Source organism: Lepidochelys olivacea (assembly GCF_965140295.1).
Source record: "Lepidochelys olivacea isolate rLepOli2 genome assembly, chromosome: 1".
NCBI lineage: Eukaryota > Metazoa > Chordata > Testudines > Cheloniidae > Lepidochelys > Lepidochelys olivacea.
The window spans coordinates 110465954-110491407 of record NC_140411.1 but is presented as its reverse complement, the minus strand read 5'-3'; the positions used below and the strand labels follow the sequence as shown (position 1 = coordinate 110491407).

Below are 25454 nucleotides of genomic sequence, written 5' to 3'. Positions count from 1 at the left end.
CCTAGGAGAATTCTAGACCAACGTAATACAAGGAATTACAGGAGCAGCTGATCTGGCCATCTACAAAGCATCATATTGCCCCTGACTTTGAAATCTGGTTTCCTGGTGGAAGGAGGATTTCAAATTAGCAATCAAAGAAAGAAAAAAGGCATACAAGCAAGCAAAACACAATGAACAGTAAAAACTTAATGATTAGAAAAGATGTAAGGTGGTGGCACAAAGGATTATCAAAAAGACCAAAAACAGGAAAATTGTTCAATTTCCCACAAAAATTTCTCCAAGATTCAAAGCTTTCAGAAATATATAAGTAAATTCAAAGAATGAATGAAATTTAAAATAAAAGTGTACCTGGTCTTATCGTAAACAATGAAACGGAGGTCTTTAACTTAGAATGACGGACATTTTATCAAAATAACTCCAAGGCCAGCAGTGATATGAATCAAAACAATGAGTTTTGTAAGGGGAAATAGGAGGGTTTTTTTAGGAGAAATGTGAACTATTAAAGGACTAGAGAGACTGTACTGATGTGTTAAACAAAAAGTTGAGTGTGCAGGAGCTTATTCCAGCCACTAGGAAAAGGAAGCATACAGCTCCAGGCAAAGATAATTTAAGTAACGAAATGCTTCAACACTTATCAGAAGGGAATATAAAGATTCTGTTGCAGTTACACAATGATATAGGGAAAAGGTCTGCTGCTAACAGAGTGGAAACAAGCATTAGTGATACCGGTTAGGATACTAAGCTAGCTACATACAAGCCCTGATGCTTATAGGCCTATTTCTCTCCTATTGTGTGTGGAAAATCATGGAAAAAATTATAAATGTAAGACTACTGGCATACTTGGAGACAAATGATGATATAACTGACGTACAAAGTGGTTTCAAAAAGGAAGATGCACAGTTGACCATATAGTGAGACTAGAAACGGAAGTACAAAAAAAGCATAAGGACTAAGAACTTCATGATAAGTTTTCCTGGACATTGAAAGAGCATATGACATTCATGGAGGGAAGGCCTCTTATATACACTAGTAAAACTAGAATAAAAGGGAGGATAAGGAACTTCTGAAGTGAAAGATCTATAAAAAGTACACCCTGCTTTATCAAAAACCTACAAGCTTACCAAGGGAATGCCACAAACCTACTTTGTTTTCCACTATGATAGATGACCTCACAGAAAGTGTGTGGATGGGAATAGGTATTTCCCTTTTTGCAGACTACTCTCTAAGCATAAAATAGCTACAGTAGCCATGGAAAAGACAAATGAGGCTCTCTAGAGAATTTCCAAGTAGAGAAATGATTGGGGATTTAAATTTTCCCTTGCAAAAAAATAAAGGAGTGCGCCTTTAACCATGAAGAAAATTAGGGAAGGCTGGGACTTATTTCTTTATAGTGGAAAAAATTCAGATAATTCAACCGTTTATGTTCCTAGGAGGAGTGTTTGATAATACATTAACTTAGAAGGGTCACACAGATAATATCCTGCAAAAGTGTAGATGTAGGATGAACTTACCTAAAAGTGTAGCTGGAAACAAATGGGGTGCAGATCAGACGGTACTGATGATGATGTGTAGAGCATTGATAAGATCAGTTTTAGACTAAAGATATCAAGCTTTTGGTTCAGCCTCAAAAACAACTCTAGAAATGTGGAATTACTTCAGGTCCAAGCTCTGCAATTGGCATGTGGCTCAATTCTAACACCACCAGTGTGTGCACTGCCAATAGTCGATGGAGACGTATCTATAAATCTAAGGATAAAACGATTAGATCTAATCTTTTGGGCAAAGGTTAAAAGGAATCCTCAAACTAGAAGTACACAACAGATTTATGAGGACTGCTGGGAGTTTAGTAAACAAAATGATGTGGATTGCCACAGACTTCCTCATACTATAAGGTCAAAATGGGTAAAGGAGATGTGTCACCTTTTGGGGTTCAATCCAAACTGCCTTGTAACCCTGGGTGCCTTAAAACACTCTGCTACTGTAACTCCCATGTGTGGATGCTCCCAGCCAGCAGACAAGCATGCACTGAGTGTCTGGGTGATAAGCAGCCCTGGTTCAGTAACTCTGCCTCAAGCAGCCTGCTTGTTACACCACAGCTTCACTCCAGTCTCCACCAGCTGTGCTTACTACTAGCCAAGTGACCCCAACACACATTCACTCTTGAATTTCTCCAAAACAGTCTGCCCGGAAGCATCCAGCCCTCTTGTGGGCCACTCAGAGAAATAATAAGGTTTGTTTGCTCTTTAAGGAGCAATGCCCAGTAGCTTGCCACATTAACTGGAGTTAATTATTTAGTTCAAACACAGCAGTGGGTTGGTTTAGAGTAAAATAATTTTACAATTATTAACAATAGGACACAGGTTAAGTGATGCCAAGTAAAAGAAATAAAGGTAGAGATGGATGTAAGCAAATACAGAGGAAACATGAATCTAAAACTTAATCTAGCAAGGCACAGTCTTTGTTTAAGATGGTGTCACATACCAGTTATTCTTGGTCCAACATAGCTGACACTGTCTCAGTCAGGACCTTCCACAGAAGTAAAGTGCTGAGTTCCTTTGTTATCTTTAGGTGAAAGATAAGTTTGGGGGTTATTGCCCCTCTCTTTATAGTCCAGTAAACCTTTGAAAAACATATCTCTTAAAGTTCAAGAAGCAAGAAGGCTTCCTGGTGATGCGGTCTCCATCCCCTGTTGAAAGTTGAATTGTTACCTCTTCCCTTTGTTAGCTTGATGGCTTTGTTTATCTTTTATATAAATGTACCTTCCTTGTCTCTGCCTGATGACCAGGTTGGTTAGACAAGCAAATACTCAATTCTTTGTGATCCAGTCATGCTGATTCCCAAATCACTTTGTAAGCTTTGATGGTTCCATTTCCCGCATATGTAAATTTCATTCCCATTGTCATTAGTTGCCCTACTTCATTGGTATTCAAGACCTGGGCAGACCTGTTTCTGTATTTGAACAAAGTAGACTTTAAAAGTTAATATCAGAGGACATCTGTAACTCCATATGCAGCACAGTTGCATATAGTCCACAATTATATTATTGACCAGTGTGTAATTAGTTTTCAAATGCTAGAATCGTAGGGCTGGAAGGGACCTCGCGAGGTCATCTAGTCCAGTCCCTGCAGTTATTTTAGTATTTTATCTAAACCAGTGTGTGTGTTTAGATTGAAGTGTTTGGGAACACTTGAGTTAACAAGGCCGGTGCAGAATCATTTTCCTTTGATGAAATGATAGACTTTCTATGAGCTTGTACTGTCCAGGAGAGTACTAGGCAGTACAAGATGCACATTTCTGAGGTCAAGGCTGGGACTAAGAACATGCGGATGTCGCCCTGTGAGTAATTAATTAATGGCTGGCAGAGCATTCGTGTTACATAGCTAGGGGTGACTTTGCATGCTGAAGGCTGTGTGAGCAGGCCAGAAGTGGATGTTCTGACAGAAAACCTGTGTAAAAGGCATCCCAGGATAGAGAATCTAGGGGGCCCTGCTGTTCCACCATCCAGATTGTGCCCTGGAGATTGTAACAATTGGACATTCTGGTACTTCTGTCCCTGCCAGCCTGGGCCTGCCACTGTGCATGCATGTGAGGTCCTGCTACACAGAAGGCATCATTTTGTAGAGTCCCCCATTCCCACCAGAGAGACCACATGCATGGTGCATGTGAGCTCACTCCAGCGGGGACGGAGTGACATAGTCTTCAAAATGGCACCCTCCACTCAGATACCAGAAAAAACATGTCCAGTTTTGTCTCAGTACCGGACAAGGGACAATGCTGCCCCAAAAGAGGACTGTCTGGCTTGAAACTGGATGAATGACCAGCCTATTGGGAACTCCCCACTATAGAGGAAGGGTTGTGAACATGCCCCAAATTGAAGAGGAGGTGGGCCAGGAAAGGCTGGTCAGGTGCACCAGGAAGAGGCAACCAAGACACTTTACATCTCTCCCCCTTGCATCCTGGGCTGGGATCCAGAAAAGAGAGAAGACCTGGGGTCTGCCTGCCTTTCCCCCTGTCCGTACAGGAGAACTCTGGAGCACCAGGGAACAGTTGACTGCTGGTTGACCACTGGGCCTGCTGACCACCAGGCAAGCCCACCCTAGGACTTTGGGTGTAGAAGGACTATCGCATCGTAGACTACCCAGTAGGCTTGCCCACCTTGGAGTTGAACATGCTACATACACCCCGAGTCATGCAAGTACTCCTGTTGACTTCAGTGAGACCACTCAGGTGAATGAGCTTGACCTCACATGAGTAAGGCTTTCAGAATCGGACACTTAGGCCTTGTCTACACTACACAGTTTTGTTGACAAAAGTCTCTGGACTCTAGAGAGATTACTGATGAACCCAGGAAGCTGAGTAGCAAATACAGCCTCCTCTGCTGTTCTGGGACCTGCATGGGGCATATCAAAAGCTTCTTCTGATGAGAGTGAGAGGCTTTTCCCCACAGCAGCTTCGGGTCTGGGGAGGGGAGGCACAGCATGTCTGTGGCAGGGCCAGGGCTGGGGCATAGGGGGAGTGGGCCTCGGGGCACCTCCAGGCAGGTGTGTGTGTGGGGAAGGGACTCAGGGCCTCCAGCCAGCCTGGGGCTCCTCTGGCTGAGGGGGGCTTGGCACTCCTCTGGATTGGTGGGGATGGACTTGTGGCTCTGGCCATGGGGTGTGGGAGGGAGAGGGTCTCAGGGCTCTGGCTGTAGGGGAGGGGTGCGGGTGAAAGGGGCAGAGCCGGGGACTAGCTTCTCTTAAGGGGGGCTCCACATGCATCACAATGCAATCCCACCACTCAGTCCTTGTTTCCTGAGCCCAGTACCGATGGTCCTCCGTGTGCAGCTGCTCCGTGAATGCCAGCAGCAATTTTGAATTGTTTCTTTCCATTGCACACAGCAGGCCAGTCACCACAGAATCACTTTTCTGTTTCCCAGCTCATGAAATCCTGCAGGACAAGCCGCGTTGTGCTCATAACAGTCATCACCAGACTGATCAGCAATTTAGGATACATATCAGGCAGAGATGGCAGATGCACAGTTTACAGGGGATGTTAAAAACGGCTCAAAACAAAGTAGGAAGCCCACGGAATGATGGGGTGGAACAATGAGCATGCCCCTATGATGCACTGCGATCCATTCCCAGATCTCCCAGCAGTAGAGGGTGGAGAGTTTCACAGTGGAATAGCTACCCACAGTGCAATGTTCTGTCAATGCAAGAGCACCGACTGTGGATGCACTCCACTGACACAAGGAGCGTTGTGTGAACATGCACGACCAATGTAATTAAAGTGGCATAGGGCTGTCCATGTAACGTGAATCGACTTAACTCTATAGTGTAGACAAGACCTTAGTGACTTAAGACAATTGCATTGTGTTGATTGGCCATAAATTGTAGTATGAATTAAAAAACAACATGATGTTTTCAGTGCTATAGTCTTGCATTGCATTTTTATTATTAATTTTCTCTTTGTAATTCTTAGTCTTTCTGTTGTATTCTGGAAATAATATGAGAACCTTCCTGTGGCTAATTTTCAGACTCGTAAATTCTCATAGCTGATGACTGAAAGGGTTTGTCTTGACTAGGATTTAAAGTGTGGTATAATTTTTTAGCTAATACGTTCTAAAACACTAGTCTAGACAAAGGAGACTAGACTTTTACCACATACTACCTGTTTGTCTTGAAGTCTCTAGGGGAGCTAGTTTTGGTGTTTGTATCAGTATAGAGTATCTCAATAATTTACATCAACATATATAATGACACTAGGGGATTGTGCTACACTGAGGGGTTGTGCCAATTTAACCAAATCAGTTTTTGTATCAGTGTAGTTAAAACAGTACAAAAACTGGGCATAGTTAAGCCCTTAGAAGTTGTCTACCTTGGAAATTAGCCTGGTTTCAGCCATCAGTGTAGCTGCAACTCCCTAGTGTGTTGTTTTTGTTTTTTCTTTCCTACAATTGGCAACAGTAGAGCTTGTCCCTGCTTGAAACTGAGGCAAAACACCAGTGGTGTAAATTGTAGCTTATCTTCCAGAAGAGGTTTACACGGGTGCAGCTATATTGCAGACCAAAATCAGGGTTAATTTCTAATGTAGACAAATGCCCTATTCTCTGTGTTAGATTACAATGTTTTCAACAATTATTTATGTTTTTCATCCAAAAAATAAATATATAAACAACTTCTTGCTGAACAAGCAGAACATAATGCATGGTATTCAATCAGTTTTCCATAACATATTGTCTTCACTTAGATTTTTGACATGAACTAGGTAACAAGAATATTTTGCTCCTTCAAAGTCCTGGGCCAAATTCATCCATGGTATAATTAAATGGAAAGTAATAGATTTACTCTAGAGATTAATTTGACTCGTTAACTAATTAATCCTCACAACATCCTGTGAAGTACATTAGGTAAATAGGTACTATTATTCCTGTTTTACAGGTAGGGAGGGATTTGACTTGCTCAAAGTCACATTGACCATTGGTTTGAATGGAAGTTAGGAGACTTAACACCATTATGGATCTGGATCCTCCTATCTTCTCTCTTAGGTACTTATGTGACACTCCTCCCACACTATATCCATAGTGTTTGAGCACCTCCCAATCTTCAATGTATTTATCCTCACAATACCCCTTGTGAGATAAGTATTTAAAATAATGAGAGCCTAAAGTTAGATTCCTAGAGCGGGATTCACAAAGGTATTTAGGTGCCTAATGCCCCTTGATATCCCCTTATTTAGATGTCTAAAGTAGCTTAGATTTTAAAAATTGATGGTTTTTGTAATGGTTTAATGGTTTTTGTACCCAATGTAAAACACTTTAAAGGGGCCCTACCTTTTCAGAGGGTGAATAGTCCGCACTTTCTGAAAATCGATCATATGTAAAGGGTCTCAAGTTGGGCGCCCAAAAGCTGAGGCACTCAACAGGACTAGCTATTTTTTGTAATTTAAAAGCTAATGAATTAAAATCCTGTTAAGCAGTAACTTTTATTGCTAACAATTCTATTAATATTTTCCACCCATGTGATTAATTTTGAGGGTTGGTTTTTTTGTTTGTTTTTTTTCCCCCCATTTTTCTAGTCAGATGTTAAACAAGCCAAGTCAGAAAAAGAACCGTTCAGCCACATAAAAAAATGATAGCTCTAACAGCAGCCATATTAGACAAGGGTAGCTATTTATTTGTCTTCCAGTATATAGTGGTCCTGCCTTTGCGGGTTCTTATGTGCATGTTGCTGTGTAAACTCATTGGAGAAGGCCAGGTTGGAAAAGTTCATGTTGCACTTGGATCAAAAAGAGGGGAGATTTGCAATGGACCTTAGCTTCTGAAGGTATTTGTGCCACAGTCTTGGACTGGCCCCTGGGAAAGTTCTGTCTCCTGCACCCGCAAGATATATTCTTATTGTAGAGAGTTCCATTGTACCAGAGGAGCAGAGTTGTTGAACACAGTCTTCATCCCAGAGCTTCAGGCAACCTTTTGGATATCCTGGGCCCAGGTGACTGAGCACCACTGAGCAAGCTGAAGATAAGGGCCCAGATCCAAAAAGGTTTAGGTGCCTAACTCCCATTGATTTCAATGGAAGTGACATTCCTACAAACCTGTGAGGATCTGGGCCCAAGACGTGACATGGTTTGATAATGGTATGGGAAGCCAATGCAGAGAGTGGAGGACAGATGTGATGTGCTCATGTTGGTGAGGAAAAATGCTATAGCATTCTGTAGTAGTTGAAGTTTTGTAAGCACTGAAGTCTTCATACCCAGGTGTATTGCACTGCTGTAGTTCATCCTGAAGGTAATGATGGTATGTTCAGCTGAAGCCAGGTCATTATCTGATAGGAAGGGATGCTTTCAACTGAGCTACAATGATTTGCACAAATTGAGGATCTGGCCCATATTTGTCTTCAAGATAACTAGTCAATTATCTGTTCTTTATGGCCCCCATCGCTATATATCCGAACATCTACACAGGTCTCAAACTATAAAGGGTTTTATAGAGCAAAACCAACACCTCCGAAGCCAGCGCAGGCTTTGCAGCAAAGGTGAAATGTGATCTATGCATGAAATTTGATTCTCTCTTCCCCCTCACCAATCCAGAGCTCCTATCTGTGCGAAACTTAATTGTGTCTTGGTTAAGTTCATACCAACATGGTCCACTGAGGAGATGGCACTTCAAAGACGATCAAACTTATTTTTAGGGTTAGATCATATATATTGATTAACTTGGTTAATTTTAATTAAAACAAAAGAAACTTATTCTTGTAAATAATAATGAAGAGTTAATACAACATTACATGCAAAGAAGCACGTCTCTAAGCATACTTTCCGACTTCTACCCTTGTTTCTGACTTTAACTAAAAAGATTCTACCAAAAAAGAACCAATGGACCAATCCAGTTCAGTTCAGTTGTATTTATTTGGTACATTGCATTTAATTGGGACAGGAAATCCACTTAATTGGCAGGAAACTTACTGAAGCCTAATGATATGCAAGGCTGGGATGGCTGCTTTAGGGAGATAGTAATTCTGTTTAACTGAGATGTTTTTAGGTGACGTAATGGTTCAAATTGGTGTTTAGCTCTTTTTCTTCAGTATCATGCTGGTTCTGTCTGTCTGTTCTTCTAGCTATAGCTTGCAGTTACACCTTATGTGCGACACAAAATACTTCATCAGTACCTGCTCTTATCTGCTAACCTGTATTTTCCATACCAGCTGTACCTGCTAAGTCTCCTACTGCAGTGCCTCCGCTCCATGGACCTGTCTAGTAATGTGAAAAAATTGCTGCATTACCATTGAAATGGCATCTTCTACTAATCTGGGGAATTTATCACTAGCTCTGGGGATCCTTTTATCTCTAGGTCTCTCATTCAAATCCAGCCCAGAGCAGCAATGACTATAGCTCGTTGAACATTTCTGACAAAAAAACAAGTCATGCTTCCCCCCACTCAGACATTTTCTAGTAGTAAGCTACTGAATGATAGCTGTTACATCTGATGATTGTTCAGTCACCTGTAGGACATGATTTAGTAAGCATAGTCCAATTTCTTAGTAGAGCGATTACCTATCTTAACTGTGCCATTTGCTGGCAATCTCAGGAGTGAAGCCAAGCAAGGAATGGGCACGGAGACTCAAATGTTCTCTCACTTCTAGAGATGGTCTCTCCAACTCAGCGCTCAGTTATGTTGACGGATGGTGTTGGGAAGCTTGTACTTCTGCTGCCTCCCCCGAACCTATTCTGTGCAGAAATAGACGAAATAAGTTCCAGGGCTAGTACCTTCTCTGAACCATTAAGTTGACCAAACAGGCAAGAAGAAAAAAGTACATTGGTAAAGATACTATTTTAAACAAGATGCAAAGCTTGAGTAGTTTCCACAGTATGAGGCTGTAGACTGTGTGTCAGCATACTATGAAGCCATACTTCCAACAATGAATAGCTTAATAGCAGAAGCCAGTTCACGCTAAATGAAGTGAACAGGCTCATTGCTTGAAATTAGACCCTATCAAATACTGTGGTGTAGGTCCAAGAGATGTCAACGGTAAGCAGCAAAAGAAAATTGCAACCCATATGTGGAATTGAGAAGAGCAGGAAGGTCATGGAGAAATGAGTAAGCTGATCATATAACTTTTAAACCACCTAGCAAACGAGCAGGTGCCTTTGACACATGGCTAAGATAAGGGAGGGCAAGAGCTGAAAGTCTACTCATTTAAAAACAATGACAAGATGGACCTATCAGCAAACTAATGGATCCCTCTTAAATTGGACTTTTTCTATCATGCATCTCCACACCGCCATTATTTTACCCCAGCTCTCTGCATTTGAAACACCACTTGGGACCTACGTTGGACACAGTTTAATGGGGGAACCTAGGATCAACCCTGGCCAGCTAGCCTGGGTTCAGAGATGTTGAACTGTGTTTGTATTCCATCCTAACTGGCATTTCAAATTAGTTTGGTGAGCACGATTTTTTAAAACATGTTCTCCTAGATTAGACAAGGCTTAATTGGAGAGGGGACAGAACGTTGGAGCCAGGCAATTCCACAAGGGTTGGGATTAGCAGAGGGGACAGCAGCTGGAGTGAGGAATAGGAAAGAGAGCAGGGGACTGTGTGGGAGGGAGAAGAGGAACAAAATGGGGGAGAGGAGGAGTGGGGTAGAGAGAAGACAAAGTAAGATTCAGCAGAGACTTGCTGCCATAGTTCCCCTGCTGGCCCTGGATCCTTACCAGTTGTGGAGCTCAGGGGTCAGAGCATGAATGGGAAACTCATTTAATTTAAAACTAACTCAGTCAGTATAATTTAGGTCGGGAATCCCCATAGGATTGATGTAATATTTGCAGTATGTGACTTAATGCATTTTGTAGCTTCCCTATACATCCCGGGGTCACCACAGCCCTTGCACTTACTCCTGTTCTGCTGACTCCATATCTTCCACTCCACTTCTTGCAGATGAACCAGCCCACCAGTTCAGTGGCATGATTTCATTATTTGTGAGAGGCAGAACAGCTGCAGTTTAGGAATTTTAGGAGAAGAGGAACATGGTGTTCATAAGAGAAACAAATCTACAAAATTCTTATATGAACCATTGGATTTGGTAATATGAATGGATCAGTCCCAGCATTGTGTTCCAAATCTTCCTCCTGCTGCCCATCACCTCTCTGCATTCCTCTCCTACTGCCCTTCTCCAACCTTTCTCCTGTTACCAGCCCCAACCCCAACCCACTTGTTCTTAAACCCTCCCCCCCACACACATAGGGAGTTACACAAGAGACAGGAGGAGGCAGAAAACAGAATGATACTTCTCCCTTCTCTGTGTCCTGTTTGACTCTGCCAGGATTTCATCCTCTCCACTGTGAGGTAGAGGGAACAGTTTGACCCTATGTTCTATAAAAAAAAGTGAAATGTGATCTGGGTGCCTAAAGTTAGCATTTTTATTATAGCTAAAGCAGTTTTATTTGAGGAGACCAGCAGGGTTACAAATGCTTAAACTGGATAGTTGCAATAATTCTTTTATAATATTGTAATTCAATAAGCACTTCCTATTGATAACAAATGTGAACTAATTTATATCTGCATGAATGTAAATGTGGCCACTTCCATTCCATTGATTTTTTTTTTAATTATTATTATTATTAAGATATATGGCCAGGTCTTAGAGTAACTGTAAGAACTACAGTGTAGAGTTGGATGGAAGGTTAAATGCTATTTTCAGACTCTTATTCTCTTGCTAATCATACGCTCTCTGAAGATTCATTATTGGAAGCATAATTTGACTACCATTACAACAGATTCTACTTTAGGCTTCCAGGCAGCAGTTTGATGGTGCTACTGAAGTTAGAAATTAATTTTTAAATGGTATGAATCAATATTAAAATGTAATCACCAGAGGAGCAAACTAAGATTTTTCATTTATTTCTTAATATCACAGCTGTACAATTTTCATACATACAGAAGGAAATGCACATTGGATACACAATGGCATTTGGCTGCATTTCCGATTATAATACAGTAAGTGCAACTCCACTTAAAAATTTACATTTATACACCTTATACAAATTAAAGATTGCTACACTATTATCTGTGACAGTATAAAGCTTGATTTATGTTAAGTTTCATTACTAAACCACTTCCTGGTTAAATATAAAATGTACTCAATCATTTTAAAATGGCCCTTGTGGTACTCGGCCAGTATATAAAATATTTGTCATGTAAAATTTAACCATTTACTTTTTTAAAAAATAATCTTCTAACGCTATTTAAACATTCGTTATTGAACTGTTATACTGACACACTCTGTAGCAGAAGTCATATTTTACCTTCTTGTTTGATCTTGCATTGGTCATCACTGAAAGAAATTAAATTTGTAATGTACTGTCATTTTATTCAAATACAACTGGATGGCTAAATATTAGACAGTTTGCTGGAAAGGTAAATAACATTCCTCTATAAAGAAAAATGAAATTACATTAAGCAATATTTGTTATCTAAATGTTAATGGGTATAGTGCTACCAGCACAAAAAAGAAATATTATATTGTCTTTAGATCTATCTGAACACTAAATTTAAACGCTTATTACATGTTTATTAATGTTGGTCGCCAGACCACTTTCTTTTTACAGCTGTATCAAATGGAAAAACAAAATTGCTCTTATTGCCGTCCCTATAACAGGAATGGTTTAGTTTCTAACCTCCTTTAAAAATATACATTTTACAATCCTTGCACCTCAACAAAGGTGACACTGACAATAAATACACTGGTTGGTTGGTTGGTTTTTTATCTTTCTTCACAATCAAGAGACTACAAACTACCTGTTGTAGGCCCTTTCTTTTTTAGATTTCTCCAGTGCCTTGTCCATAGTTTTCTCATTTTCTCCTCTACATTTAGGGCAGTACCATTTGCCCTTTGGTTTATGATTGAGTCCCACACATGAAAAATGAAACCACTCAATTGGGCACTCATCATTATCACATCCTATCATTTCTCCATAGGAGACTTGATTACACAAGCAGTATGTTGGCTCATTGGGATCAATAGGAAGATCCGCAGGAGAAGCCTCCCTCTCTGCTTTAGCCTTAGACCTCTTCTTTTTCTTGGATGTTTTTGCTTTCTTCTCCTTTGGCATTCCTGAGGTGATGTCATCATGATCATGATTATTAGAAGCATTTTCTCGATTTTCATTATTTCTTTGCCTCCTAGACCTCTTATTGTTGGGCTTTTCAGCCTGAGTGATTGTCTCATTCTTTGACTTATCTTGGCTGGCTTTGCCACTGTTTCCAGTGGTCTCATTAGTCTCTTGACAGGTCTCAAATAGTTCCACATGACTGTCCACTTGCCTGGTTCTATTCTCAACAAGCTCCACCATCTGACTGACAATTTGGATCTTTTCATCTCCCAGTTCCTGACTCCGGATCAGTGCTCTCTGTATGCAATGCAACAGTCTTCTCTTTTGCACTGCATCGGTCTCTCGTTTGAACTTTTCATAATAATCATCCAGCTCCTTTAAGATCTCTGCAAAGGAAAAAAGTAAAACTATAAATATTCTGCACATACAGAATGGCTGAACAAAACCTCCCCATACTATTGCCTCCCAAAAGCAGCACTACTTTCTTGTAAAGTACGAAGCTGATCAAAGGCAGTCACACCGAAGTTGAAATCTGACAAGTGGCGGCTCACATCTACAGCTGAATAGTTGGTCTCTCTGGAACAAAATGCAAATGCCATCTAGTTTAAATTTAGAAATGTATTATTAAAATAATTTCATTTTAGACTGTTACACCCTGTGCGAGTTTTGTGGGTGCGGCAGTATGTGATGTCTATGAAGCAGCTTGTCACAATGAAGGGAAGTTACAGATTGCCAGGTAAGTGGCCTAGATCTTCAAGACTTTTCCTTTTAGACAATTGAAGTGGATTGAAGTGCATCATGGGTGAGGGCTCAATGTCCCATGATGCAGTTTTTTCTGTACCATCATTCCATGGGCTTTCAACTGCGTTTTGTGGCATTTTTCAATGGCCCCTGTTTATTGTGCGCTCGCAATCTCTGTCTGAAAGGATGGATCCAGCATTGCTCTCTATTGTTGTGATCACTGTTATGAGCACATCATGGCTGGTCACTGAGTATACCATGAGCACCCAATTTAAACAGGAATCAGAGGTGCCTGACCTGCTGTGTACCATGGAAAGAAACAACACCAGATTGCTTTTGGCATTCACAGAGCAGCTGCACATGGTGAACCATCACTTTTGGGCCCAGGAAACAAGCGCTGAGATCGCATAGTTATGCAAGTCTGGGATGATGAGCAGTGGCTGCAAAACTTTTGGATGCAGAGCGCACCTTCCTGGAACTGTGTGTGGAGATAGCCCCAGCAGTGCGGCGCAAGGACACCAGAATGAGAGCTGCCCTCTGAGTGGAGAAGCGCGTGGCGATTGCTGTGTGGAAGTTGGCGACTCCAGACTGTTACCGGTTGGTTGTGAATCAGTTTGGAGTTGGGAAGTCAACCATTGGGGCTGCGGTAACGCAAGTGTGCAGGGCCATTAATCACATCCTGCTACAAAGGACTGTGACTCTTGGCAATGTGTGTGAAACAGTGGATGGCTCTGCGGCAATGGGATTCCCTAAGTAAGACAGAGCAATAGATGGCAGACATATCCCAATTTTGGCACCAGACCACCTTGCAATAGAGTACATCAATAGAAAGGGGTATTTCTCGATGGTGTTGCAGGCACTGGGGATCACCATGGGCATTTCACTGATATCAATGTGGGATGGTCCGAAAAGGTGCATGACACATGCATCTTCAGGAACACTGGTCTGTACAGAAAGCTGCAAGCAGGGACTTTCTTTCCAGACTAAAAGATTCCAATGGGGGATATTGAAATGCCCATAGTGATCCTGGGAAACGCGACCTATCCCTTACTGTCACGGATCATGAAGCCTTACATGGGAAACCTGGACAGCAGCAAGGAGCGCTTCAACAATAGGCTGAGCAGGTGCAGAATGACTGTAGAATATACGTTTGGCAGTTTAAAAGCAGGCTGGCGATGCCTTTATGACAAGTTAGACCTAAATGAGGAAAATATTCCCATGGTCATAGCAGCCTCCTGGGTGCTCCATAATATTTGTGAGGCTAAAGGTGAGACGTTTCCCACAGGGTTGCGTGGAGGCGGATCACCTGGTGGCTGATTTTGAGCAGCCAGATACCAGGGCTGAAGTGCACCAAGGGGAGAGCAATTTGAATCAGGGAGGCTTTGAGGCAACACTTTGACAATGAGCTCCAGTAATGTGTCATTCTATACAGCACTCTGCCATGCTTTATTAACTTGCTGCGTTGTATGAAAATGTTGATGATTCCTGACCGGGATGTGTAGTGAGCAAATGATGAAATTGACACTGTGTATTAATTCCAGCATAAACCACTGTGTTTTGGAGACAAATAAAGACAGGTTATCATTCAAAGAGTTTGTTTTTATTAAATACCAATTAACAACACACATAAAAGACTTGGTGGGAAGGGAGATAACAATGAAGGGCAGTGTAGGCTTTCATAGCTGAGTGTAAGTCCAGCTATCATTCTGGAAGCTGTCCAAAGAGGTGGAGTGACCAGGTACCAAGATGGGCTGGGAAGTTGCACGGAATGTGTGGGAGGAGTTTGGGGAGTGCATGGAAGGCAGTTCTGTATCATCTGCAGGGGGGTCGAACACATGAATTCTGCCTGCGGTGTGATTAGAGACTTCAACATCTCTGTTTGCTCCTCCAACACTTTTATCATCTGCTCCTAGCCTACTAAAATTCACTCCTAGCTCTCCTTTCTGTCCTGCCTATTTTATAATTTTTTTTTTAAACTCTCTCTCCACAACCTGCTTTCTTGTTTTTCGGCCTCTGAGGATTGGAGCAATTCTCGGAACATGTCCTCCTTGCCTTAGCTGGCGGAGGCACTCCACCAGTATGTAGGGGGTTCCACTGAAGGCCACAGCTGTAGAAACACAAGAAACAATAAACAGAAGCATGAATATTACTGCACACACTGCATCGACTCATTATAGTAAAATGCACCTTTAAAAAATACGAATCAGTTTCTCACGGTCTTTTGGCAAGCAGACAGCTCAGTAAGCACTCTAAATATGGTGAGGTCGGCCTAGGGGAGGGGAGGGTGCACTCAAGATGGGGCAAAGGGTCTCGTGTTTTTTTTAAAGAGGATCACTGCAGGTGACTAGGGACAATATTGTAAATTCTGCCACCATTTTCCATAGACAGGGGTCAATGAAGATGCTATCTCACTCTTGAAGGTAAGCCAGGATGTAAGGGTGCATCTCTTGCATGCGTGCAGCTTCAGATCGAGTGTCTATGCCACTCGCCTGTGTGCTGCTTTGGTTCCTGCACAAGTGATTGCTGATTGGCGCGGGAAAGTTTCCTACAATGGGGGAAGGAACAAAGCAGCTCTGCCAACGAACCTTCAGCAGAGGATTGGCGAGTACCTCCAGGAAAGTTTTCTAGGAGATCTCTCTGGAGAATTCCCGTGAAATCTCGGTGTACATTAACACGCTGTTTCACCGCACTGCTTTGCTGCACAGAGGAATGTAAAGCACTTGCTAACACAGCTAGTCTTGTACATTTCTATCCCTTTACCCACTTTTACAATATATACAAAGCAAAGGACAGCTCTACTTCATATAACTTCAGCTCAAAAAGATCACTTACCAGAGTTCTCCTCTGCCGCATCATATACACCAGAGATGGACTGCTGGGACTGGCTGGACCCCTCTGGAGTGGAAAAGAGTTCCTGACTCACCACACCACTGGATGACCCTAAAATGTGCTCTACTTTGTCCTCGGGGCTGTGTCCGCTGCCCCACCAAAGTATCCATGGGGCTCTTGGCATTGGAGGTGGGGTTGCTGCAGAGGATGGTGTCCAGCTCCTTATAGAAACAGCAGGTCTTCAGCGCAGCACCAGAGGGACTGTTTGCCTCCCTTGCCTTCTGGTACGCCTGCCTCACTCCTTTATCTTCGCGCACACTGATGCATGTCCCATTTATAGCCCTTATCCAACATGCTAGAAGAAATCTGACCGTAAGTATCACAGTTCCTACAGCTGGAGCAGAGCTGGGACTGCATAGCCTCCTCTCCCCACAATGCCAGCAGATCTAATAACTCAGATGTGCTCCAAGCGGGACAGCATTTGTTGCATGGAGCTGCCATGGTCAGCTGGAAAGACTGTTGTGAGCTGTCCACACTGAGCAAACAGGAAGTGGAATTTCAAAAATTTTCAGGCCTTTAAAGGGGGAGGGATGCCTGTGTGCAAGGCAGTCGAGTACAAACTGCTGACCAGAGCGGTCAGGATGGATATTGTGGGACACCTCCTGGAGGCCATTTACAACAACATGACCAAGTGCAGTGTCTACACTGCCACTTTGTCAATGTAACTTTGCTGCAAAAAGCTCTATGTCTCTTGTTGAGGTGGTTTTATTTTGGCAGCAAAGTAGGAGAACATCTAGTGTGTACATCTCCACTGTCTTGTCAACGAAACCTGACTTTCGTTGACAAAACTGTAGTGTAGACAAGGCCTTAAGCTACCCTTCTATTCCTCCAAGTCTTTGGCAGGTGAGAGCCAAAGCCTAAGGATTGCTGGATCAGGACTGCAATATACAAACTATAGCTATATTTTAGGTATTTTACCTCCTTTTAAGATGTGCGGGAGGCTTGGATACATGCCTGCATGTGGCCATGTCCCTCCCGCACCAACATATTCTGAAATGGTTGCAATCTGAGTAAATACATGCATCTATTTTCAATATGTATTTAACCAGAGAAAATAAGTATTTAGGACATTCAAATATATTTGGCAACAGTTGGAGCAGTTATGATCTCGGATTTAAAATAGTAAAAGTATAAACCAAATGGAGATAGTCTTGAAGTGGTATTATTGTCCTACTTACTATAAGGATTTTTTTCAACAGGCAAACATTGTTTTGGAGAGAAAGAAGTTTTAAAGGGTCAAATGTGTGATTCTAGAGTTCATAACTGTGAAAAATAGATGGATGTGTTTGATTTGTGCTCATTTCATCAAACTCCATTCAATATCAGTCAGACATGTTAGATTCCTTTCCCTTTCACCATCATAAATATACTCGTTCCTCATCAGATATTATCTACAATGAGGATTCTTTTCTCTCTTTTTTTTTTAAACTGCATCATGTTCTGTTTCTCTTTCCATTCACCTTGAAATGAACACAAAGTCTGCTGAGAAGAACAGTTTAGCTTACTAACCAAGAATGAAGGTTTTAGAAAAATGTAAGACTTGGCAGAAAAAACAGACAAGTAACTCAGTTAACCTAATAAATATTACAATCACATCTACATTTAAATGAAATAGCAAAGGTCTGACTTTGAATTTTACAAATGTGGACATTTATCTCCCTAATAAGACTTTCTTTTGGACAAGAAAACATGCTAATAGATCTTGTTACACAACTAATCCCAACAAAGCTGTTGCTATTTAGGCTTTGTCATGATTAGGATAAAAAGGTGTTTGTTTTTTGATAACATGTTAACTAATACATTTTAGGACTCTCGTTTAGATACAGCTAGTTGTGCTACAGCAGGTAGAATTGGTGTGAATGAGCTAGCTAACCGTCTTAAAAAAACAAAACCTTTTATCCTAATCAAGACAAACTCTTAGAGATTAAGTATGGTGGGAGATTAAACATTTATCATCATTATTCCCAATGACTTAAATTCGGAAGTCTATATTCCAATTTTGTGGCACTTAGCCACGGTCATTAATAGATTAGCCCACTTAAATTTGAGATACAGATAATCTTTCTAGGAGAGGTTTCAGAGGAGCAGCCGTGTTAGTCTGTATTCGCAAAAAGACAAGGAGGACTTGTGGCACCTTAGAGACTAACCAATTTATTTGAGCATGAGCTTTCGTGAGCTACAGCTCACTTCATCGGATGCATGCCGTGGAAACTGCAGCAGACATTATATACACACAGAGAATATGAAACAATACCTCCTCCCGCCTACCAGCAGGACAGTGGGGTGGGAGGAGGTATTGTTTCATATTCTCTGTGTATATATAATGTCTGCTGCAGTTTCCACGGCATGCATCCGATGAAGTGAGCTGTAGCTCACGAAAGCTCATGCTCAAATAAATTGGTTAGTCTCTAAGGTGCCACAAGTCCTCCTTTTCTTTCTAGGAGAAATACTTTTCTTTGTGGATATCCAAAGAATGTTTCTCTACAGGCTACTAATTTTTTTAGTGGCAAAATAGTTTAATTCGGTTCTCCATTCCTATTACTAAAGCTTCATTTTAAATATGCTATATGCACATGAAAAATATACCATTATCACACTGCTAGCATTGCTCTACTATTTAATATATTGGTAAGGCATATTTCATTTAGTCATAATAATCTTGATCTTCCGAGCTGCAGAGCACTTCCTGTGAGGTGCTAATCAAAGTTGCTCAGCACAACACAAGATACTGAGTGATACAGTTGGCTGCTGTTTACAACTGTGCCCAAATAAAAAGGGTTGCTCAGCAACAAGTGGGTGTTCTGATGGATGGAGTTGGGAGACTGTGGTACTTAAGTGTGACACTAGATAAGAAAATAAGTTTCTTAGCAGCTATTTCAGCTGAAAGTTGTGCCAGGCTCTAATTTGTAATATTCCTTAGAGAAGCAAACTCAGCAGCATGGCTTGCCTGTCCTCTCCAGAATGGCTAATACTAATCCACTCTCGGGTAAATACTGTATAGGCCCTATGCAAAAGCCTAGCTGTTTCAGTGTCTCCCAAGATAGTCAACTACCTGTGAGTCCCTGGTTTTACTCTGTCACCTGTATGATTAAAGCACGTTGGGGAAGTTACAAATGCAAAAATCACATGCTGGGAATTCTGTGCACCTTGTAACTCCGTAGGCTGCAGAGGACACAAACTATCGGTTTTTTTGCTGTGTAGCATCAGAAAGCCCACCCTCAGCCATAAGATTGAAAACATAGGCAATACCCATCAGACAATCTTAAGTACTGCACTAGCTGAGCTAAACAGTTTCTCACAACACACAAAAATTCTCTTTGAGACATTTATTTCAACATTATCCACTGCTCTGCACTGAAAGTCTCTAAGCCAATAAAATCCCAGGTTTAAAGTATAGCTGTAGAGATAAATTTGTCTACCTTGTTCTAATATTTGCCCAGCTCCCCTGTGATCCATATTTGAATAAGAGTCACAGATTTATTTTCCAAGTTTGAAATATTTACCTCACTGTTCCCACTGATTGATGGCAGCAAGCTCAGGCCCCCATAAAGGTAACTAATTTGGAATATTCAGTGTTGATCTGGAATAACAGCCAGATCCTGTGCTGCAAAGATTATTTCTGTCTGCATTAAGCAAAGCAGACTGCTGGTTTGATGCCTGCAAGGGTATAAACCTTGACTTGTGTCATTTTAATTTTTTTCAGAAAACATAAATGAACAAGAGGCTCTATTTCAACAGTCACTTGAATGGCTTTGAGTCAGGGCCCCCACCCTTCTCTTCTAACAAAGATCTAGAGGCCAAGTAACAGGGGACACTTGATTACTCCGGTGGAAACAGATAGTTGCTGTACCCTATATCTGCCTATCCTTTTATATTGTCAGTGGTCTGGTGTGCATGCTCTCAGGTTGAGGCTAGCATAATCATTTCCCACCATTGCTAACATTGGTACAGCTCCATCAATAGACAAGGTGCCAGCAGCTGCCAACATCACTTTCTCAACCATGCCCACAGTATGTCTAAATGGCATACTGAAACTCCCATTGACTTGAAGGGGAGCAGAGTGTGCCCAATGCTAAGCACTTTTCAAAATTCCACCTTCAAAAAGGTGACTTTTCACAAACCCAGATGGAAACATGGGTATTGTTTTTTTAAAAAAACACAGCTTTGTTAGATGTAAGGGGACTGTTGCCCCGTTGCTAACATTCAGCGGGGGTGTTTTGGTTAGCTAGCTCCCAGTACTAAAAAGGGGGAAGGGTCAATGGGGAATCAGGACCCTGAGACTGATAGTCCCCAGGCACAATGGGGAGAGGCCAATGCTCCAGGTTAGCCTGAATGACAGGGCGGGCAGGCTAATCAGGGAGTCAGGAGGCAAGGGAGGTCCCGTCCTCCGTGTGAGCTGGATTTGCCTGGGTCAGACAGAGTGGGGCTGAGCTAAGGAGAAAGCAGGGGCCCAAGCTAAGCTGGGGAGCAGAGCTGGGCCAGATCCAGAGGGACCAGAAAAGCAGCCCCGAGAGAGCAGAACCTGTCTTGGGAGCAGAGCTGCAGCCCCAAGGCCAAAGGCACAGCCCAGAGAGAGCAGACTTGCCCTGGGAACAGAGCTGCAGCAACCAGAGCCAGAGGGGCCAGAAAAGCAGCCCAGGAAGCAGGTCAGTGCTGGGAGCAGAGTCACAGAAGCAGCCTGCAGAGCAGACCTGTCCTGGGAGCAGAGCTGCAGCAACCAGAGGCAGAGGGGCCAGAGAAGCAGCCCAGGGAGCTGGAGGCAGAGCAGCAGAGACAGAGGGGTGGAGCTGGGGCTGGAGTAGTCCGGAGCTGGGTGCGGTGAGCAGCTGGAGAGACCGAGGGGGACCCTGGGCAGCAGGCCCAGCACAGGGAGACGCCTCAGCCAAGAGGCTCTGCAGGCCAGGCTTGGATCGTAACCCCGACAGGGCGGGGGCAACACTGGGTAGAAGGGTCCTACCACTTAGCCTGAGAGCATGTGGCCACCACCAGAGCAAGTGTCCAACCCACAGCATCCCTGCAGCACAGCCAGGGCCTGAGAAGGAGGCCTGGGACTTCCAAGGAACAGACTGTGAACTGCCCGGACATTCCAGAGATGCTGTTTGTGATGTTCCCTGCCACAGAGCGGGTTGATGTGTTTTCTTTCACCTTTCCCATATCCCCTTATTCTTTTTAAAATTAATTGTTGATTAAATAACTTGCATTTGCTTTAACTTGTATGTAATGGTCAGTGGGTCAGAGAAGTGCCCAGTGCAGAGAGAGTCTCTTGGAGTGGGGACACCCTAGCCCCTGTCCTAGGTGACCACAGCAGGGTTGGGGGTTGAGGCCCCCAGGAATCCTGGGCCCAGCCTTGTTGGGATTACAAGGACTCTGCCAGACAGGAGAGTGGAAGAGGAGCCCTCAAGGGCAGGGAGGCCCCTGAGTAAAGGAAGTGGGAGCGAGGACTCAGATCCTTTCGCTAGCCCACTTCACCGGGGTAGTGCAGAAGCCAGCAAAGTTCCCCACAAGAGCAGGACTATTCAGCCGCTTACATAATGGTAGTTTGGGGGAAATGTATATTGTATATGGTAGAACCTCACTAACTCAATAATTAGGAGAGCAGTTACTAATTATTAACTTAGCAATTTAGTAAATGAACAGCGGTGGTAAACGATACTGCACTATCTGTACTTTGTTCATTTACTCAACTATAACTCATTTTGTGACACTTTGCCATACATCAGTAAGTTTTATATTTTTATACAATGAAATCTGAGTACTGGCATCTTACCACAATGCTCTACTCTTTATTATTTTTTAAAGGTATGTCAGGAGAGACCACTATTTGTGTGATTCATGAGGATTACTGTTTAATGAAGTGTGTATTTCAAAGCTTCTGATATACTACCACACACTATAAATCAGCAAAATGCTATGCAAAATTCAATTTATTTAAGGAACAATCCCACATCTAAAATAACTGCCAAAATCTTGCTATAAACTATATGTATAAGCCCAATGGTAATTTATATTTCTCGGATCCCCCTCTCCCTTTCAAAATCTGAAGAGATTGTTGTTTGAAGGAAGGCTAATAGCGAGCTAATGTGCTTTTTTTTAAAAAAATACATGAAGGGTGGGGGGGGGCATTTTGAAGGTTACAGAGCAGAAGAAATTCATAGGTTGTGGTCTGGACTTGCCAGCCAGGCTACCCCGGGGCCCGGGTGTAAATGGCATCTCTCTGTGGAGAGGAAAGAGCTCCCTCGACACCGGCGTGGGGTGCAGATTTGCAAGGAGCCGGTTTCCGGGCTAGGGACCGGGCTGGGCGTTGGCTGTTGCACGCCTGGAGGGGGGCTGCCCAGGCGGGGGCCAGGATCGCTTCTCTCCCCCGTCCAGGCTGGAGACGGCGGAAGGTTTGGGGTCTCGGGCCAGCCGCGGGCGGGCGGGCGGCTCTGCTCCGCCCAGTTGGAGCCAAGCCCCGCGGCAGGAGCGCCCGGCCCAGGCGAAGGCAGCGGGACTCGTCCCCCGCAGCTAGGACCCGAGTCCCGGGGACCCGCCACGCGCGGCGTGGCGCGAGCTCCGCCCCGAGGCGCCTAGGGCCGCCTCCCGGGAAGGGCGCTGGGCAGCGGAGTCCCGCCAGCCCCGCGCCGCCCCAGCGCCCCGCCCCGCCCCGGAGGCCGCCCCCTGCCGGTCAGACAGGACACACGCGGGGAGGGGGGGGCGCTTGATTCCCAGCCTCCGTTCCCGGCTCCTCCCCCCACACCGCGCCGCTGCGCTCCGCCGCCATTATAGGCGGGGGCGGGGCACCGGCGGGCGCTCAGCCAACCGGGAAGGCGCTCTCTATCAGTCTCCTTCAGGAGGCTCCGCCCCTCCTTAGCAACCGGCCACTTGCCAACGCAGCAGGCACAACCAGGACGTGACGTCAGGCTATTGTTCTTTGAACAGGAAATGGGCCCAACAGAGTTTCCCGTTTTTCGAAACAGAGGGAAGGAGGCGAAGCCGAGTCTGCCCTCTACCAATCAGAATCAAAGAGTACAGGGATAACCCGCCTTTATCCGTCCAGCACGCCAATCAGAAAGAGAAGTGCGAGGAACCCGTCCCTTTCGGCGCAACAGGCCAATCGGAATCAGAAAGCCCGGTGCTCACTTCTCCAGGGCAACCGACCAACCAGAATGGAAGGACCCGCCCACCAATCCCAAGGCTCCAATCAGAACCAGAAGGCGGAGACAGCACAGGCCCCCCACCTAAAAACGTGTCAATCAGAATCCGAAGGCCAAAGTTGCGCCAATCAGAAACGGGGAGGCGGGGAGAACCTCAAGATATTCAAATCAACCCCACAAAAAAAAGGGGCTTCGGAAACGCCGCGAAGAGGCGGAGCTAGAAGGCGGAACAGCGAGCCCGGGCAGTGAGCGGCAAAGGCTGAGCCGTGGGGGCAGAGCCCGGCCAATAGCGCGAGGCGGAGGCGGGGCGAAGCGCGATATGCTAATGAGGGAGGGCTATAAATGACGCAGCGAGCGGGGTGACTGACTCCGACATAGCGCGGACGCAGCTCCTGTTTGCACTGTGGTGGGTGTGCAGGAAAGCGCGCCGCCCTACGCCGCCTCCTCCCCCGCACCGGGCAGCGCTGCCCTGTAGCCCCTGCTGCCGGTGCCTTCGATGGGGAGCTTTCCACCAGTCTCTAGCCCGCGTGCGGGGAGGGGAGCCCGCAGATCAGCGGCGAGTGCCGCAGAGACCAGCCCTCGCCCCGTACAGCAGGAGGGGTCCCCTCCAGCACCCTTTGCCCGCAGCGCCCAACAGACCTTCCCGTCTACACACACAGCAAGTGACAAAGCTGCTCCGCAAACTAACCCCTCTCCCCGCGGGGCAAGGAGACGGCATGCCCCGGAGTGAGTGCAGCCAGCATGCTGCGGGGAGGGGACACTTAGCATTCAGCTCATCCATAACCCATCCAGCGTTTATTTTATATAACTCCCCTCCCCCCTACACGGGGCTGTTTTACAGGGTGAAACGCACCCCCATTAAAAAGAGCCTGAAGAAAGCAAACCCTGCCCCCCACTCGCATCTAAACCTCCTCCCCCTTCTTCCCTAGCAGCCTCTCTCCCTTACTACAGCCATAATGAATACTGTACATTCCTAAATGTTGTTGTGCTGTAATCTCTCCCTCTGTCCACCCAGCACTTTCCCGGTACCTGCAAAACCTCCCCCCACAACTACACACCCAGAAATAGCCCCCCCATACCCCGCTTCCCTGCCCCCCGTCTTCTTGTCCAGTATTTTACACTGAAAAGCAGAGTCCTTGCTTAATAAGAGAAGCCGGAGACCTTTTGTTCCGCCCCATGACAAGAGCTAACGCTGCAGATCAGCCCCTCTCTCCTCTTCTAGGCTCTTTTTTCCTGCTTTCTCCCTCCTCCCAGAAATAAAAAACTACCATCCCTGCAGGGTGCGGAGAGCGGGCAAGGGGTGCCAGGACTCAGCTACCAAGGAAAGAAAAGACACCACCTAACCCAGCACCACACACACACAAGAAAGCACTTACCTTGATATTTGGCGTCAATTTCCCTCATCAGGGAGACATTTCTCTGCAGATCGAAGGGCAGAGACTCGATGGAGTCCAGATAATCCTCCACATAGTTCACGAGGTGAAGCTGCTCTCCGTTTGCAGGACTCAACATTTTCATCCGGCAAGACAAACAGTCTTCCTCCCCCCTTCTCTGCGAGACGGAGGGCTGCTCGCTCCAAAGACGACAGCCCCAATCTGCCCGGCTCGCTCCCTGTCCACCTCTCTCTGGAGCTCCCCAAAACCGAGAGAAGCTACATCTGACTCCTCTCTTGTGAACGCCGAGAGAGAGAGAGAGACACGCACCCTCCGCTAGTCCCCACCGCCAGCAGCAGCTGATTGAATGGCTGTCGTTGTGGGTAACTCACGAAGGAGGTGGTAGGAACAATCAGAGGGATTTGTGTGTGCGAAGGGGGAGGCAGGGAGGGGGGACTCAAACCAGATCCTCCGAAACAATCTGGAAACAAAATCTGTTGTGCAAAGTGTCTGACAGAAGCAGCAGCTCCTCCGTGCGCCGCTCCTCGCCTCTCTCCTTCCTTCCACGCTCTTCTCGCCGCCGCTGCTCCCGTCCCCGGTTATATTAATGCAGCCTCCCCTCTCGCTATACGCCGCACTTGATCCAACGTGGAAAACCCAAATACCAGTTTCAAACACTTGGGAAACATTCAGCCCCGCCACGCAGCACGCATGCGCACCCCTCCCC

General features: G+C 44.7%; 1 protein-coding gene across 1 annotated transcript; it reads right to left on the bottom strand.

The window, feature by feature from the left end:
- Nucleotides 1-11397: 11397 nt before the first annotated feature.
- ING1 (inhibitor of growth family member 1) lies at nucleotides 11398-25415 on the bottom strand. The gene is made up of 2 exons (XM_084610257.1): nucleotides 24731-25415; nucleotides 11398-12977 (listed from the first exon to the last, which is right to left on the bottom strand). Exons 1-2 carry the CDS (start codon nucleotides 24870-24872, stop codon nucleotides 12274-12276), a joined length of 846 nt encoding a protein of 281 aa, XP_084466383.1. The 5' UTR covers nucleotides 24873-25415; the 3' UTR covers nucleotides 11398-12273.
- Between the last annotated feature and the right edge of the window lie 39 nt (nucleotides 25416-25454).